We start from the raw sequence: 16,676 nt of genomic DNA on the forward strand, positions 1-16,676 counted from the left end.
TGGCAGTCCGGCTGGGGGGGGGGGAAGGGGAGAGAGAGAGAGAGAGAGAGAGAGAGAGATTAAAATGAGGGTAATTATGTCAGTAGAAGTTAGATTGGGTAAATGGGGTAAAAAAACTCTTAGTGGAGCAAGTGGGCAATTTTTAGGTTAAAATTGGGTAAATGGTCACAGCCCCTATTTTTTAAAATACTTCGGTACATTAATGTAACGATATATTTAGTAGACTAAGTTTAATATAGATGTAAACTAGCTCAGTACAATAGTAGACTAACTCCATGCATGTGAGTCTACTCATTCACTGAGTTGGTCTAACTCTGTATTGAACTAGTCTACTTTTTTTTTTTCAACTAAAAAAGAACATAATGTAAAAAGAAAGAAATTTACAAATCGGAAACAAAGTGGGTGGGGGAATTTGACTGGAACTAGAATTCTTTAACTTCGGTAAAAAGGTTTTGTTACTGCCATCTCTGCATACATAAAAAGAAACCCACCGAAGAATCTGAAACCGCGAAACCATGGCCACCGTCTCCTCCCCTCCTTTTCAGTTTCCGGTTCCCAAACTCGACCCCGAACCCGACGACTCCGACCCCGACCCGACCCGACTCCCCACCATCTTCAACCTCTCCTTCAACCAGGACCACGCCTGCTTCGCCGTCGGCACCGACTTCGGCTTCCGCGTCTACAAGTGCGACCCCTTCGTCATCACCATCCGCCGCGACTTCTTCACAGGCGGCGGCTTCGGATTGGTCCGGATACTCAACACGTCCCAAATCTTCGCCATAGTCGGAGGCGGACCCGACCCGGTCTACCCGGCCAACAGGGTCATGATCTGGGACGACCACAAGTCCCTCCCCATCCACGACAGGTCGTTTCGCTCTGAGGTCAGGGGGCTCAAGCTCCGGAGCGATCGACTCGTCGTCGTTTTGAACCAGAAGATCGTCGTCCACAGCTTCCCTAATTCGAAGCCTCTGCACGAGATTTTGACCGCGGAGAACCCTAAGGGGCTGTGCGAGGTGTCGCAGAGTCCGGGTCCGATGGTGCTGGCGTGTCCGGGGCTCCATAAAGGTCAAATTCGGGTCGAGAATTACGCTTTGAAGCGGACCAAGTTCATAATGGCCCACGATTCCAGTCTCGCCTGCTTTGGGCTCACTCCGGACGGCCGGTATTTGGCTACGGCGAGCAGCAAAGGGACTCTAGTTAGAGTTTTCAGTACTTCGGATGGTACATTACTCCAAGAGGTACTTTGAAATCGTTTGGTATTAGTGTTTATATTTGAAGCTTAATCAGGGTTTAGCTGAATGTGACTGAAAATATTTATGTGAATATGAACGTGTTTGGTATATTTTGATTGTGATACTACTTGAGCTCTGTTGGCTGTTAGGTAATTTAGTTACAGGAGTATTCATATATAATGCGAAAGATTTGATTTTTTGGCGAAACGTTACATATGAATGTTTCGAACCACATTGTGATGTTTTGGTGGTTTTTGTAGGTCAGGAGAGGAGCAGACAGAGCAGAGATTTACAGTCTTGCTTTCTCTTGTACTGGCCAATGGCTAGCTGTGTCTAGTGACAAGGGAACTGTGCATGTTTTCAGTGTAAAGGTTGGTTCAGGATCCATGGAAAAGGATAGATCACGCGGTACATCAGAAGGCGGTGTTCCTAATCCATCAGGCATTTCATCTCTGTCTTTCATCAAAGGTAAGGTGCTTTGATATGAGGCACTTGAAGTTTCTGTTTCGATATTCTAATTGTAGTGAGAAAGTGAATTTGATAACATAAGTTGACTTTGGGGCCATATGGGTGGAGTTTGGTGATATAGTTAACATTATGAGGTCAATTATTGTTTAGTTACAATCCCTGTATGCCAAGATTTGAGTTAGAAGAAGAAGAACAATAAAACAAATGAATTTCAAATGACTTCTTGGATATGGTTATTCAAAATCCATTCAATGCCTATTGCATCTAGTCATAATGTCTTGTAGATCTAATACAAATCACTGTATTGGAATGACACTGACCAAATGGAACCTTTGTGAAATTATTATGTGTTGTAGCCTCCTCTGGCTACAGCTAATACACCTTTCAACTTATAGTTAATTAGTGTGTCTATTTAATGTCTACTGCATTGGTGGCAAGGAAACATGTTCACAGTTTGTAAGCGAATAATATTAGTTCTGGATCACAGATCTGGTTTCTTATCCTAGTTCTGGGTTTCATCTTTTGCAGGTGTGCTGCCAAGGTATTTCAGCTCAGAATGGTCGGTGGCCAAATTTCACTTGCAGGAAGGTCTGCAGCATATTGTTGCCTTTGGCAAGCGGAAGAACACCATCATGATTGTTGGCATGGATGGAAGGTACCCAAAATGATCTAGCTCTTTTTCCTTTGTAGTTATAGGGGATTAGGGTAGATGGTCAACACATTTCCCACTAACCCTATTAAAGTTCTTTTTATTGCCTGCAATTACCTCCTTACCCAATAATGGTATGGCAACCTGCCAGCGCCATTCCTGAGTGTACTGATTCGTGTACCGCGTATAACTAGAATGGCTGTTCCTTATTTTGGTTGGATTCTCATGATCCATCTGTTGGTCATTGCATCAAATTATATGCTTTAAAGTCAACTGATCTCTATGATTGGATTTGATTGTGATTTCCTAATAAGATTATGGGATGGTTATGCCTTCCTTTTCTACATCTAATGTGATTATCGGATTGTCAATGCAGCTTCTATCGATGCCAATTTGACCCTGTGAATGGAGGAGAAATGACGCAGCTTGAATATCATAACTTCTTGAAGCCAGAAGAAACTTTCTAAATTCTGTAAAGACGAGGATTTTTATAGTATCCCTGGTAATATTAAGGTGTTATATTTTGGGTTAAATACTGTTTACTCCCTATACTTATAGGATTTCATCGTTTCAGTCCCTGACTTTCGAATTTCACCTTAAAAGTCCTTGAACTCCCAATTTCCTCCCAATTAGTCTCTGTCATCAAGCATCCGTCAAAAACTCCATTATCTTCCCTTAAAAAGTCTATTATACCCTCAATTATTTAAAAAAAAAATTATCTTCTTCTCTTTTTTTATTTTTATTTTTGTACTTCTTATTCTTCTGGCTCTCTTACCTCCTTCTATTCATCTCCTCATCAAGATGGTTCCAATCCACACACCTTCAAGAGGTGAAATGAAAAAAAGAAATAAAAGAGAGAGAAAAAATAAATTTAAAAAAAAAAAAGTAAGTGAGGGCATAATAGATATTTTGGCAATTTTAACAGAAAATTTTGACGGCAGGGACCAATTTGGAGGAAATTAAGAGTTCAGAGACTTTTTAGGTGAAATTCGAATGTCAGAAACTGAAACGATAAAATCCTATGAGTATAGGGAGTAAACAGTATTTAATCCTTATATTTTCTTTAATTCTTTAGGTGACCAAAAATACATTGTAAATATCTGTGGAGTTAAAATTACTGTACATAAATTACAGTTTCTGGTGCCTTCATTAGTTACATTCACTGATCAACTACCTGTACTTTTCAATTCATGGATGAGTAGTGCTAAAGTTCAAAACCAATTCCGATATTGGGAAAGAAGCATCTATGTTTACACCCCAATAAGCTGAACTCCGGCAAATACAGGTGGCCTATTACATAACCATTACCATCCGCCAATGACTTTTAATTTTCACTCAATTGCCTAAATTTTACCACTCTGTAACAAACAAAGGAGAATTCTCTGATGAAGGAGAGCGGCTTTTCTTTGTAGTCTTGATAAAAACATAGATATGTTTAATACATCTATCGTTCTATTGTAGTGATGGTAAAAACACCAATTAGGCATCCACAACACTAAACTTCCCTTCCTTCATCTTCTCTTTCTCCTCAGGAGGTTGATAGTTACTATCCAATTTGACATTGAGAGAATTCACAAATGGTCACTCAACTACGACACTTTGGTCACTGAAGTTTCAAATATACCACTTTGGTCACTCAACTATTACACTCTCAATCACTTTAGTCACCCAAAGAGTATTTTTTTTTTAATGAAAAAAATTAACAAAGTGACTAAAGTGATTGAGAGTGTAATAGTTGAGTGACCAAAGTGATATATTTGAAACTTCAGCGACCAAAGTGTCGAATGAGTCATAATTGAGTGACCATTTGTGAAATTTTCCCTTTGACATTATTGCAACTTGAATTATTTGGATCTCTCCCTGAATCATTTGTCTAGAGAAATCCCATCATCATTGACTAGTCTGATTTTTTTTTTTCATATCTCAATGTCTCCTACAGCAATCTGGAAGGGCGGCAAATACCAAAAGGCACTCAGTTCCGAGGCTTTGATGTATCCACATTTGAAAGGAACCCGAAACTTTGTGGTCTTCCACATCCCAATGAGTGCCAAGCAATTGAGGGTTTGATCAAGATGTGGACAATGAGGTTTTTTGCAGCAAAATGTTTCGACCTAGCAGAGCTCTGCTAGGGTTGGGAGAGCGCCGCCTTTAGGCTTGGTATCTCTGTACCTTTCTCCATCCTGCGTGGAGTACACCTTCGGTATCCCCTTTGGGGTTGCCCAAATTCGTTTCGACTGTCGCAGTGGTTTCTCTACGGCAGAAGTTTTTTGGGCCTTCATGGTTGTTTGACGTGGAGGCTTGTGTTTTATCGGATCATTCTCTTGCTGTGCACCGTGCAACCCCATTGGAGGCGCTGTGTTGCGGTGGCTCGTTTAGGCCTAGGCAAGCGCGACTCAAACGTCATGTTATGATGATGGCGGCAGCGCTGGCAGATCTGGGAAGACCTTGGTGGGCGCAGTTGGCGACTGGCCGAATTTCCGTGTCGGGTCAGCAACAATCTCGACATGGAGAGCTTCTGGCTGTTCTGCGTCTGGATGCTCGGCTGTCCATTTGGGTCCTATGGAAAGATCAAGGTGCGACGGTGACGGTGAGACGCAGAAGAGAAGAAGTCGATGGTACTGCAGCAAGGAACGGCTGGCGCTAGTGGAGGTCACCATTGCTGGGTTTCTCCCGCCTGTTTGCTCTCCTCCCTCAGGCAAAGGCAGTGTGGCGTTTTGCTTCAAGAGGAGATGGCAGCGGACATCGGGTTGAAGCCCGGGTGCCCAGATCAGATTAAGGTGGGCTTGGGATTTTGTCAAGTTTGACCCGTCTGATTTGATCACTTTGGATTCGGGCCGGATTTGGATCCGTATTTGGGACCCGGGTAGTATTCAAATCCTGATCTTGGATCCGAGACAGCTGCTCATGTTGATATGGTATTTGTTCTGGTTCTTAGGAGTTCGTTTGCTAATTTTGGAGTTTTTGACACCCTCGGTTACTTTCGAGCTTCCGGTGAGCGAATCACCTCTCCTAAGTGGTCATATCACCTGTTACGGTTACTGTTACAGTTACAGTTACTATTCTATTTACACTGCTTTCGTGACATATGTAGTGCAGCGATGTCGTCCGACATCAAGTCATATGGTTACCTTTCATTTTAGATGTGTATGTGCATCTTGCTATCCTTTATTGTTTTTTCTATTTTATAGATGCGTTTGTGCATCTTGTTATGCTTTATTGTTTTTCTTCCGATGTTTTTGCATCGCTCCTTGTACTTCTCAGTTTCAATTAATATAGTTTGACGTCTTTCCCTTATAAAAAAAAAAAAAAAAAAAAAGACGTGGACAACGAGCATCAAACTCAATGGTTTTATGTTTCTGCTGCGCTTGGGTTCATTGCAGGATTCTGGGGAGTCCGTAGTTCATTGATTTTCAACAAGACATGGAGATATGCATTCTTCCGATTTCTAGAAAATCTACAAGATATGTACCATGTAATGAGGGCTGTGCGTTTCACAAAGAAGAAGAGAAGGCTTAATGCTAGCTATACTTGAATTTGTGATTTCCCTACTGTTGGTAAAATAAGGGGGTGCCATGTTTGTTTGTTTCATTCGGTTGTCTTTTACAAGTTCAACTCAATCTTTCTGATCACAACAAATTTACTTGTGTAAGCTTTTTAAGTAATTTTTAGATGCATACACTTGACTTTTTTCCCTTGCGTTTCCTCTGCAGAATATGGCTCAATTATTGGGAGCATTGCTGATCTTCTTTGAGATGAAAAGTCAGTAAACGGTAACTATTTTGTAAAGAGTGAGCTAGCATCAGTAATCAGAATCATTTTTTGGTTTATGACTTCATGTACCTTAAACTTATTTAGGGGCATATTTTCTTCAGAATGATTTTCAGAAGCTCAAATGCCCTCTTTGGACAACTTTCTTACATGCACTATTCTTTTTGAGGCAAGCTTACACGAGTTTTCTTCATGCTCAACATTGTCTGCGCCAACCAAGCTTTCGTTCAACCAAGGCGGCCACCATAGTTAGCTAACTTATATAATGTAGCTTTGGCTCTTTGCAATAATTAGTCATGAAGATCCTGACAGAAAAGTGGGCCTCATTTTTGAAGTTCCAGTTAGCAAGTTAGCAACTGGGCACTGTATAGATGGAAACCAAACAAGTAAAAAATCTATATGACCCAAAGTACACTTTGCTAAGCGTTTCTTCGATTAGGTTTGATGGATAGGGATCTGCAAAACAAGTTGATCAGTTCTAAAAAAAGTACACAGGGTATTTGTAGATAATGTGGGGAACTTGCAAAAAGGTATGAGAAAAAATTGACCTTAGCACTGAAGCTCTTCCCAAATTTAACTTCTCAGTTCAATTTACCATGAAAATGAGAAATTTATATAAACTGAGTAGAGATGGATGCTCTAAGAGGTTCAATGAAATGATTTAGTTATGAACTGGGTGGATATAACAACTCCGATGTACCAGCTACTATGTACTCTCATACACAAGTATAGGATCCCCTACTAGTCTATTCATGTCAATAGAAAAGAGAAGCATATAACTCTATCTTTACAAGTTTTGGTTTTTTCAGTATGTGTTCACATCATCAAATCATATATAACCTCTTACTTTGACAACATCCATGATCGATAGTTCAAATTGATAATCTGACAACAATGTATGCATGTATTTCTAAGTTGAAAAACATTTCTCTTGAAAAAATCTAAGACAGAACTTACATAATTGATAATCTATCGACAAGACATATCACATTAACGGTTAATAATTGCTCATTTCCAATGAGTTCGCATGAGATACTCTCCCAATTTCTGTCAAAAGACCAATCAATCAGCATAAACGTGGTTCAAAGATGTGTTCCATTGATTGGAAGATATTTACATTCTCTTAATGAAAGATTATGTGATTTCTCAAAAAAAAAAAAAAATGAAAGATTATGTGCTGATCTTTGTCACCCTTTAGTGACAGATCTTGCATCAAGGACACAAAATTCTCATTAAGGCTGCTTTTGTACACTTCCCAGAATCCAATATATTTACATTTCAACAACTTGCACCTGATCCTAAGTTTCATACTAAAATTATAATCGATTCTCGAAAGGATAAACATTCAAACTGGTTTGGGAGGTGACACCTAATTACCTCATCCTGATCGAACCATTTTTTTGTTTTGGGAAGCCAAGACATTCCTCCTGTAAGATATATTATGGAGCAAAAAACAACCCAAGGAAACGACACTTTCTCTTCAACTTATTACATTATTGCGCTGTTAACAGCCCAAGATTTTGATAGCCAGGGAAAGAAAAGAGTATCTCACTATCTTGGCCTTTTGTTTAACTTAAAAATTTCTTTGTGCACAATTTTTAAAATGGGGGCCATAGCATCTTTTGCTTTTCAATGCCTTCCATCTCTCTTAAAAAAGACACTAACCCTTTTCACTTAGTGCATCAGAGAGTGCTAGAAGATGGAAGATGTGTCAGGAAGTTATGACAGAGCCAAAGAAGTAAAGGAGTTTGATGAAACAAAAGCCGGAGTGAAAGGGCTAATGGACTCAGGGGGGACCAAAGTGCCAAAGTTCCTCGTTCATCCACCAGAGAAGCTTTCAAGTTCAAGCACCCCAACCATTACAGACTTCCAAGTTCCACTTATAGATCTTGACGGGCTCGATGAGGATCTCCGGCGGGTGCAGATTGTGGAGGAAATCCACAAAGCATCGGAAACATGGGGGTTCTTTCAAATGGTTAATCATGGAGTTCCAAACAGGGTTATGGACAATTTGTTACAAGCAATAGGAGAATTTCATGAGCAGCCAAAGGAGATGAAGATGAAGTGGTACTCACGCGACTCTAAGCAAAGGGTAAGATACTACTGCAATGGAGATCTGTTGGTGGCAAAAACAGCAAACTGGAGGGATTCAATTGCTTTCGATTTCCAGGATGGTCCTTTGGACCCTGAGGCACTTCCCTCGGTTTGCAGGTACACTTTGTTACTAACGGTTTGATTCATACCAACAGTCTAGCAACATAATTAACATGACGAACTATTAACTTGGATTTGATTTGAGTCACAGACAGGCAGTGCAAGAATACACACAACACGTGATCAACCTAAGGGACGTGCTATCAAGTTTGTTGTCAGAGGCCTTGGGGATCAGCAGTGACTACCTAGCTGGCATAGAGTGCATGAAGAGCGAAACTCTGGTGTGCCATTATTACCCGGTATGTCCAGAACCAGACCTCACCATTGGTACAACCAATCATTCAGATCCTTCCTCCTTAACTATACTCTTACAAGACAACATCGGCGGCCTCCAAGTCCTCCACCAAGGTCACTGGGTCGACCTTCCCCCAAGGCACGGAGCCCTGGTGGCTAATATTGGTGATCTTATGCAGGTAATTTAAGTCTCTACATATCAATAATTTTAACAACACATCAAACAAAACTTCATATATAGTCTAAACCGACAGTACGATACCATAACATGTCAAACTACTCGAGACCTCACTGTATACGCATGCATTTGTTATGTGCAGCTTATCACCAATGACAAGTTCAAAAGCGTGGAGCATAGGGTTCTGGCAGGAAGGATTGGCCCCAGGATATCAGCTGCATGCTTTCTCTATCCAAGTGCTACACATAGATTTAAACCTTATGGGCCAATTAAGGAGTTTCTGTCGTCTGACGACTTACCTATATATAGGGAAACTCATCTGGGAGAATATCTTGCCTATTACAAATCAAAGGGTTTAGATGGTAACTCTGCCCTTGGTCATTTTAAACTAACCTAAGTCAAGTAGTTATCAGTAAATTTTGGTCGATGTTCTTATGTTTTAAGTGTTAACCTAATTTAATTAATAGCTTATATGTCCTACGATATTGATTGACAGAAACTTTGAACATGTAACAAAAGGAGAAATTTGCCGGTCACAAACTCACAATGCATCAAATTAATGAATTATCCATTTTTTTCTTTTCAAACCCTAAAAACATTCTACGGATCTCCCACATATATATTTATGTGATGCATGTGTAAGAGGAGTAATTAGAATAAACTAGCATTTCTCCACACATGTTTTGCATGTGCAAGTATTTCTTTTTCTTTTTCTGAAAATAAAAAAGAAAAACGGTTATTGTAGAGAATAGATAATGGGAGAGAAAAGTGGGTTGTGAATTTTTTTGTTCTTGTTTTAAATAAAAATATATTTTATAAATGTCATAATTGTCCTTTTGATTTAATTAATTCTCAAAGTTTATTAATTTTTATAATCATTTCTGTCAAAATTTTAGATTTTGACTAACAAACACTCTTTTTTTAATAATAGTATATTTTTTTTTAAATAGAAGGCATGCTCACTTAAGGGACAGTTTTTAAGGGACTGTGAGAGACAAGTGAATCTGACGGCTGAAAATAAATGCACAGTTTTAAGTTGTTATAATTTCTAATTTTATATTTAATACATGTGGTTGAGATGCATTTATCTCTCACAGTCTCTTAAAAACTGTCCCTTAAGGGAGCAAATCTGGTATAAATAGATAACTAAATTAAAAAGTCAATTTGGTCAAGAAGAAGAAGAAGAAACCAGAAATGAGGCCGCAGAGAAGTAGATAAACTAGTTCCATTAGTTTTCGTTGGGCCATAAGTTGGGCCGATCCGTAGAGAAGTGAATAAACTTGTCCCATTGGGCCAGAAATTGGGTTGACTAGAGTCCAAACGTTTTCAATTCCATGTGGCACTATAAATAATCCGAGGCGCCTATCGTCTTCTTCTTCCTCTGGAGTACACCAAAAACCAGTAACGGCTTTGCTCCCAAAACCATGACCACCCTCTCTCCTCCTCCTCCTCCGAGTTTCAATCCTCTAAAACTCGCTCCCAAATCCCTCATTCCACCCAAACCCGCCTCCGCCTCCGAACCCGACCCGTCCATTACAGAAACCCCAACCCCAGGCCCAAACCCGACTCCATCCCCCACCACCCTCCTCCACCTGGCTTTCAACCAAGACCACACCTGCTTCTCCGCCGCCACCGACTCCGGCTTCCGCGTCTACACCTGCGACCCCTTCCGCCGCGTCCACAGCGACCCCGCCGGTCCACGCGGCGGCGTCGGATTCGTCCAGATGCTCTTCCACTGCCACTACTTCGCCATCTTCGGCGGCGGACCCGACCCGTTCTGCCCGCCCAACAAGGTCATGATCTACGACGATCGCCAGTCCCGCTGCGTCAGCGAGCTCTTGTTCCGGTCCGAGGTCAAGTCGGTCAGGCTCCGCCGCGACCGCATCGTCGTCGTTGTTCTCCACAAGATCTTCGTCTACGATTTCAACGCTTTGAAGCTGTTGGATTCTATTGTGACCGTGGAAAACCCTAAGGGACTGTGTGAGGTCTCGCATAATTCCGGGCCGGCCGTGCTGGCGTGCCCCGGCCTCCACCAGGGGCAAATTCGGGTTGAGCATTACGGGTCGAAGCGGACCAAGTTTATAACGGCACATCGCTCCGCTCTGGCGTGCTTTGCTCTCACTCATGATGGTCAGTTTCTAGCGACGGCGAGTAGTAAAGGGACTCTGGTCAGAGTTTTCAATACTTTGGATGGTACATTGCTCCAAGAGGTACTTTAAATTTCAAGTCTTCGCGGTTTTCGGTATTATATGTGTTGGTGGTTGAAGCTTGAATCTGGGTTTTAGACTTTTAGTTGAATATGAAGAAGTTAATGTGGGATTGATGCTATGTCAGTATGAATGTGCTTGTTTTCTTTCATGTGTTAGTTTGCTTATGTTTGTTCAAATTTCGTATTGGGGAAGCAATTTACTCTTGGAAAAGAGACTGAGATTCATGTTGGTTGTGGTTAAAGGTTTTGAATGGTAGTTGGGATGTGAATTGATGGTACCATGAGCTTTGCTTCCTCTTACCATTGGTGTAGCCTTTTAGGTAGATGAGTTTTGCATGAACATCATAACAAGCTCTAGATATGCAGTTGAAAAGCTTGTACCCCTTATTTAAAGTCGAGATATGCATGTTAACCCTAAATTGCGCTTGTGGTTTATCTTCCTTGTGATTACCGGATCTAGTTGTGATCCTGGATCTCTTAATAGTCATGAATGACGAACACCCTGGTTTTTGTAAATTGCATGTATATATGAATAAGATGAGTTGAAATCTCAATTCATGGGGCTTTGAGTTTCCAGGTCATGGAAGATCACTTGATGATCAAAGAAATTATGGTAGCCCGCTTGAATTTATCTGACAAGCTGTGGCTCTGTGCATAAGTTTTTGAATGTTGTCATGTTTACTTAGAAGCCATCTTTATATCTACCGTGAGAGGTTAAGTCTACATATGTATATGAACTTTACTAAACTTTACCAACCCCATCGAAATAATTTTGATTTAAGAAAGTTGTGTGGTTTTTATGTAGGTGAGGAGAGGAGCAGACAAGGCGGAGATTTACAGTCTTGCTTTCTCTTCCACTGCCCAATGGCTAGCTGTCTCAAGTGACAAGGGTACTGTCCATGTTTTCAGCGTAAAGGTTGACTCAGGATCTTTGGGGAATGATGGATCATGCGGTACATCAGAAATTAGTGGTTCTAATTCATCAGGCATTTCATCTCTGTCTTACATCAAAGGTAGTATATTTTGGTATCTTGCACTTGAAGTTCTGATTTCTCAATTATAGTGATAGTAAAACACTAGAGTTTGTCATAATAACTTGGGGCCCATATGTTTTCTAGATCTAGAGACTTAATGAACATTATAAGGTTGACTTCTTGTTTAGTATTACAATCAAGTGAATCAACAGATGCCAGGATTTGAGTTAAAAGAAATTATTGAATTCTTCTAACGTTTGAAGCCTTTTTTAAATAGTTTTGGATCTCAAGTCTGGTCTTTCAACCTCACTGTCAGCTTATATTTTACAGCTGTCCTTCCAAGGTATTTTAGTTCAGAATGGTCAGTGGCCAAATTTCGCTTGCAGGAAGGTGTACAGTACATTGTTGCTTTTGGCCACCAGAAGAACACAGTTATCATTGTTGGCATGGATGGGAGGTAACCAAATTTGTCATTTCTCTTATTATTTGTCGGGTATATGGGGTTGAAGGTTGACTATTTTACTGCTTACCATACAACATATTTAATATCCTGCAATTCCTTCCCATTACTCAATAATACAGTGTGTATGGCAATCTGCCTCTATCTGAGTCTATTGATTTTTGCCCTGATTTTTGCCCTGGCTACAACTAAAATGTTTGTTCCTCATTTTAGTTTGATCCATTTATCTGCTGTAATTGGTAATTGTTTTGCAAATTGAAAATATTCAACAACATTAGTTTGACTCTGAGCTATCATCTAAAACTCTGTATCATGTGTGATCATCATCATCCATTTTGTTTCGTTGTATATAATTTGATTTGTTGGTGTATGTGCATTTTGAATATCGAGCTAGATGTCTAACGAAACTATTGGATCTGTCAATGCAGCTTCTATCGATGTCAATTTGACCCTGTGAATGGAGGAGAAATGATTCAGCTTGAATATTCCAATTTCCTAAAGGCGGAATAGAATTTCGGGGTTTTGGCATATACACAACGTTTTTGGTAGGGATCTCTGGTTTTGTGATAGAAGGGAGAAGGAAGATACATGGAGTGCAAAATGTGGCCTCATTATAACCTAGCCTGAAAGGAGAACCACGGACTTCCCTGAAGGATTACATTTCTAACATATCAGATTAGACTCGAGTAATCAACCAATGTGGTGGATAATCATACCAAGTTGATCAAACATCAACTTACAGCAGTAGAAGTTACAGAATGCACCATCAAATTATGGTTTTTTTGTTATACTATGCTTTCTTTCGTACATTCTTTTTTAAATTCCATAGGTGAAAGTTTGTAAATTATGCAGTTCTCATCCCGTAGTTCTGTACATTTGAGAAGATTAATACTAGGAAACAAGTATGGCAAGGGTAAGTGAAGACTCTTTGTTTGGACAGCTAAGCACTGAAGTGTGTAGCATATTCTTCCATAAAATCATCTGGTTTGGTTCAGCAAACCAAAATTTTGTGATTTTTTGAGCCATTATAAGTTTGACAAGGATGCCATTCTGAACCCTTTTCAGTTCGATTATAGGCCCTGAATTCAATTTTTGAAAAGGATTCCATTAGTTCGATTATAAGCCGGATTCCAATTTCCAAAAGAAAAATTCTCAAGGTTACCGAGCGGGTTTTAGTTATGCCCTCTTTTATTAAATTCGGAATATTTCTTTTTCACATATTATTGACCGGAGAGATGAATATGTAAATTGATTATTCACAAAAACATATTTCAACTTCGGCTTAATCTAAGATGTCAGTTATATATTTCAAAAAAAAAAAATGTCAGTTATACAGGTAAATCAAATTCTCATTGATAATTAGGAATGCTGATTAAGTGTGGACAATATAAATTGTTTAAGAAAAGTATTATCAGACTCACATATAGATCTGTTTTCTCAAAAGACATATACTAATCAATTTTGAAGCTTTGCACTAATGTCCTTCACATGTTTCATGTAAAAATGGATGAGAAAAGTTGCATAATACATTGAAAGGAAAGAACCTTTCATGCATAAAAGCAATAACATTAGTTAAACAATTATCAATCGAAAAAACATTAATTTTTATTTTTTTGATGACGTAAAAACATTAATTAAATAATTTCAATAGCGTATGGGGGTCCGAAGTGGCGGTAAAACGGTCTTTTCAACGACGCAAGAGGCATGAGAGCTATAGATAGATAGAAACTCGCCTTCAAGCTTTGGCACAACTCACAATCCAAATCACATCTATACTTCGCTGTACTCCCTTTGAACTTCGTCATTTCCCCACTTTTCCGATGAACCCATGACCACCACCGCCTTTTCCTTTTCCTCACCTCCCTTTCAATTCCCCGTCCCCGATTTAATGGCCTCCGACTGCGCCCCCGACGACTCCTACTGCCCCTCCCCGGCCCAAAACCCGACTCCGACTCCGACTCTTCCCCCGGCCCAGCTCCTCAACCTCTCCTTCAACCAGGACCACGGCTGCTTCGCCGCCGGCACCGACCTCGGCTTCCGCATCTACAACTGCGACCCCTTCCGCGAGATCTTCCGCCGCGACTTCGGCCCACGCGGCGCCGTCGGGCTGGTCCAGATGCTCTTCCGCTGCAACATCCTCACCATCGTCGGCGGCGGCCCCGACCCCCTCTACTCGCCCAACAAGGTCATGATCTGGGACGACCACCAGTCCCGCTGCATCGGCGAGCTCTCCTTCCGCTCCGAGGTCAAAGCCGTCAAGCTCCGCCGCGACCGCATCGTCGTCGTTCTGGTCCAGAAGATCTTCGTCTACAATTTCGCCGATTTGAAGCTTCTCCACCAGATTGAGACCATCGCCAACCCCAAGGGACTCTGCGAGGTCTCGCACGTCGGCCCTCAGGCGGTGCTCGTCTGCCCGGGGCTCCAGAAAGGTCAAATTCGGGTCGAGCATTACGGGTCGAAGCGGACCAAGTTTATTATGGCCCACGATTCCAGGCTGGCCTGCTTCGCTCTCACGCAGGACGGCAGGTTGCTGGCTACGGCCAGCAGTAAAGGGACTTTGATCAGAGTTTTCAATACTCTGGATGGTTCATTGCTGCAAGAGGTGCTCTAAAATTTGATTTCATTTCTTGCTTTCCAAGAATTCAATTGTATTTGTTTGAATTCAAAAGGTATAATTGCATGTGATTCTAAGTTTTTGCTAGAGAAATTTGTGAATATAGATTAAGTTGAAGGTAATGTATGTAATCAATTTCGGGGGTTATGATCCAATATGAGGATTACTTCATAACTTACTGAGAATGTCTTCATAAGGTGTCTGGCAAACCTTTTCTGAACCATGCAGTAAATTTTATCTGTAATATAGCATGTTTGCTACTGTATGTTTATTACTTGCTGCAAGAGATTTAAATTTACTAAAAAAATGTGAACTTTGGTGACCGCTATCTAGTATGATAGCTTAAAAGAAATTACTTGGTATGTTTTGTAGGTAAGGAGAGGAGCAGATAGAGCAGAGATACATAGTCTTGCTTTCTCTGCTAGTGCCCAATGGCTAGCTGTCTCGAGTGACAAGGGAACTATCCATGTTTTCAATCTGAAGGTTGATTCAGGATCCTTGGGGAATATCAGTCCATCAGAATCCAGTCCTCCTCATCCATCAGGCGTTTCATCTCTCTCTTTCATGAAAGGTAATATAGTTTGACATCTTCCACTTGGCTTATAATTCATTTCTCATCACAGGGTAATTTTAAAGTTTGTCACCAAGATTATCAGTTAGGGACTGTCGATAAAGTTCAATTGTTAATGGATGATAGGTGTTCAACCTGACACTGGGTTTATCTTTTTCAGGTGTTCTGCCAAGGTATTTCAGCTCAGAATGGTCAGTGGCTAAATTTCACTTGCACGAAGGTTTGGAGTACATTGTTGCCTTCGGCCACCAGAAGAACACTGTCGTGGTTCTAGGCATGGATGGAAGGTAACTGATCTTGATATTGCTCTTCTGTTCTCTTTTCTTGAGGAGAGGATTAGGGAGTCACGATTAGAGGTCGAAACATTTCATACTTTTCCCTAGTAATTTCCTTGTGATGCCTGGCAATCGTTCCCCTTTTAATACAAGTAATTGCATAATGTTTTGCAAATCTAGAATATCCATCAACATTAAACATGCAGAACAACCCAGTTTGTTTCATTAGTTTAAGTGATTTAAATGAATTATGCTTTATGTTTTGATTTGTTGCAGCTTCTATCGATGTGAATTTGACCCTGTCAATGGAGGAGAAATGACTCAGCTTGAATATTATAATTTCTTGAAGCCAGAAGAAACCTTCTGAATCATTGTAAATGTTTTTTTTTTCCTTGGTAGTGATTTCTGATCTCTGTTTATATCATGCTTCCTCTTCTCTAAATTCATTAGGGGACTGAAATACTCGTATACATTGTAAATATCCGAGGAAAATGAAACGAGTCCAACTACTTTTTATTTTACCAACATGGATCATTCAACTTAAACCACTGTATCCAAATACTTGTACCATAATTCTTCTACGTTAAAATGTCTCCCAGTTAGTGGCAGTTTATCAAGGCACGTCGTATAGTTTGGGTTAGGTCAACTACTAGAGCTGGAAGTAATGGCCTAAAGGTTGAGAAGACCGCCATTCAAGCTTGCCCCTGCAGTCTTTGTTGCCAATATTGATTTAACAGTCTTTTTATGCTATTAAGCCCAAGCATTCGAGTCGCTTCATCATTGATCTCCAACCATTTGAGTCCTCGGTGTAATTGTAGTACCGTGTGACT

General features: G+C 40.5%; 4 protein-coding genes across 4 annotated transcripts; all 4 read left to right on the top strand.

Annotated features, from left to right (window-relative positions):
- Nucleotides 1–489: 489 nt before the first annotated feature.
- On the top strand, nt 490–3,507 carry LOC121048789 (autophagy-related protein 18a-like). The gene is made up of 4 exons (XM_024333134.2): nt 490–1,238; nt 1,493–1,700; nt 2,229–2,355; nt 2,726–3,507. The coding sequence occupies exons 1-4, from the start codon at nt 516–518 to the stop codon at nt 2,814–2,816; spliced, it is 1,149 nt and encodes a 382-aa protein (XP_024188902.1). The 5' UTR covers nt 490–515; the 3' UTR covers nt 2,817–3,507.
- A 4,231-nt stretch (nt 3,508–7,738) lies between these two features.
- Nucleotides 7,739–9,329, top strand: LOC112193104 (1-aminocyclopropane-1-carboxylate oxidase homolog 1). The gene is made up of 3 exons (XM_024333136.2): nt 7,739–8,328; nt 8,423–8,744; nt 8,886–9,329. The coding sequence occupies exons 1-3, from the start codon at nt 7,817–7,819 to the stop codon at nt 9,138–9,140; spliced, it is 1,089 nt and encodes a 362-aa protein (XP_024188904.1). The 5' UTR covers nt 7,739–7,816; the 3' UTR covers nt 9,141–9,329.
- Nucleotides 9,330–10,107: 778 nt separating this feature from the next.
- LOC112193103 (autophagy-related protein 18a) lies at nt 10,108–13,297 on the top strand. Its single transcript, XM_024333133.2, has 4 exons — nt 10,108–10,953; nt 11,758–11,965; nt 12,257–12,383; nt 12,815–13,297. Exons 1-4 carry the CDS (start codon nt 10,168–10,170, stop codon nt 12,894–12,896), a joined length of 1,203 nt encoding a protein of 400 aa, XP_024188901.1. The 5' UTR covers nt 10,108–10,167; the 3' UTR covers nt 12,897–13,297.
- An 814-nt stretch (nt 13,298–14,111) lies between these two features.
- LOC112194981 (autophagy-related protein 18a) lies at nt 14,112–16,391 on the top strand. Its single transcript, XM_024335254.2, has 4 exons — nt 14,112–14,988; nt 15,373–15,571; nt 15,732–15,858; nt 16,123–16,391. The coding sequence occupies exons 1-4, from the start codon at nt 14,215–14,217 to the stop codon at nt 16,211–16,213; spliced, it is 1,191 nt and encodes a 396-aa protein (XP_024191022.1). The 5' UTR covers nt 14,112–14,214; the 3' UTR covers nt 16,214–16,391.
- The last annotated feature ends 285 nt before the right edge of the window (nt 16,392–16,676 follow it).

This window comes from Rosa chinensis, chromosome 3 (genome assembly GCF_002994745.2).
Source record: "Rosa chinensis cultivar Old Blush chromosome 3, RchiOBHm-V2, whole genome shotgun sequence".
NCBI classification, from domain to species: Eukaryota; Viridiplantae; Streptophyta; class Magnoliopsida; order Rosales; family Rosaceae; genus Rosa; species Rosa chinensis.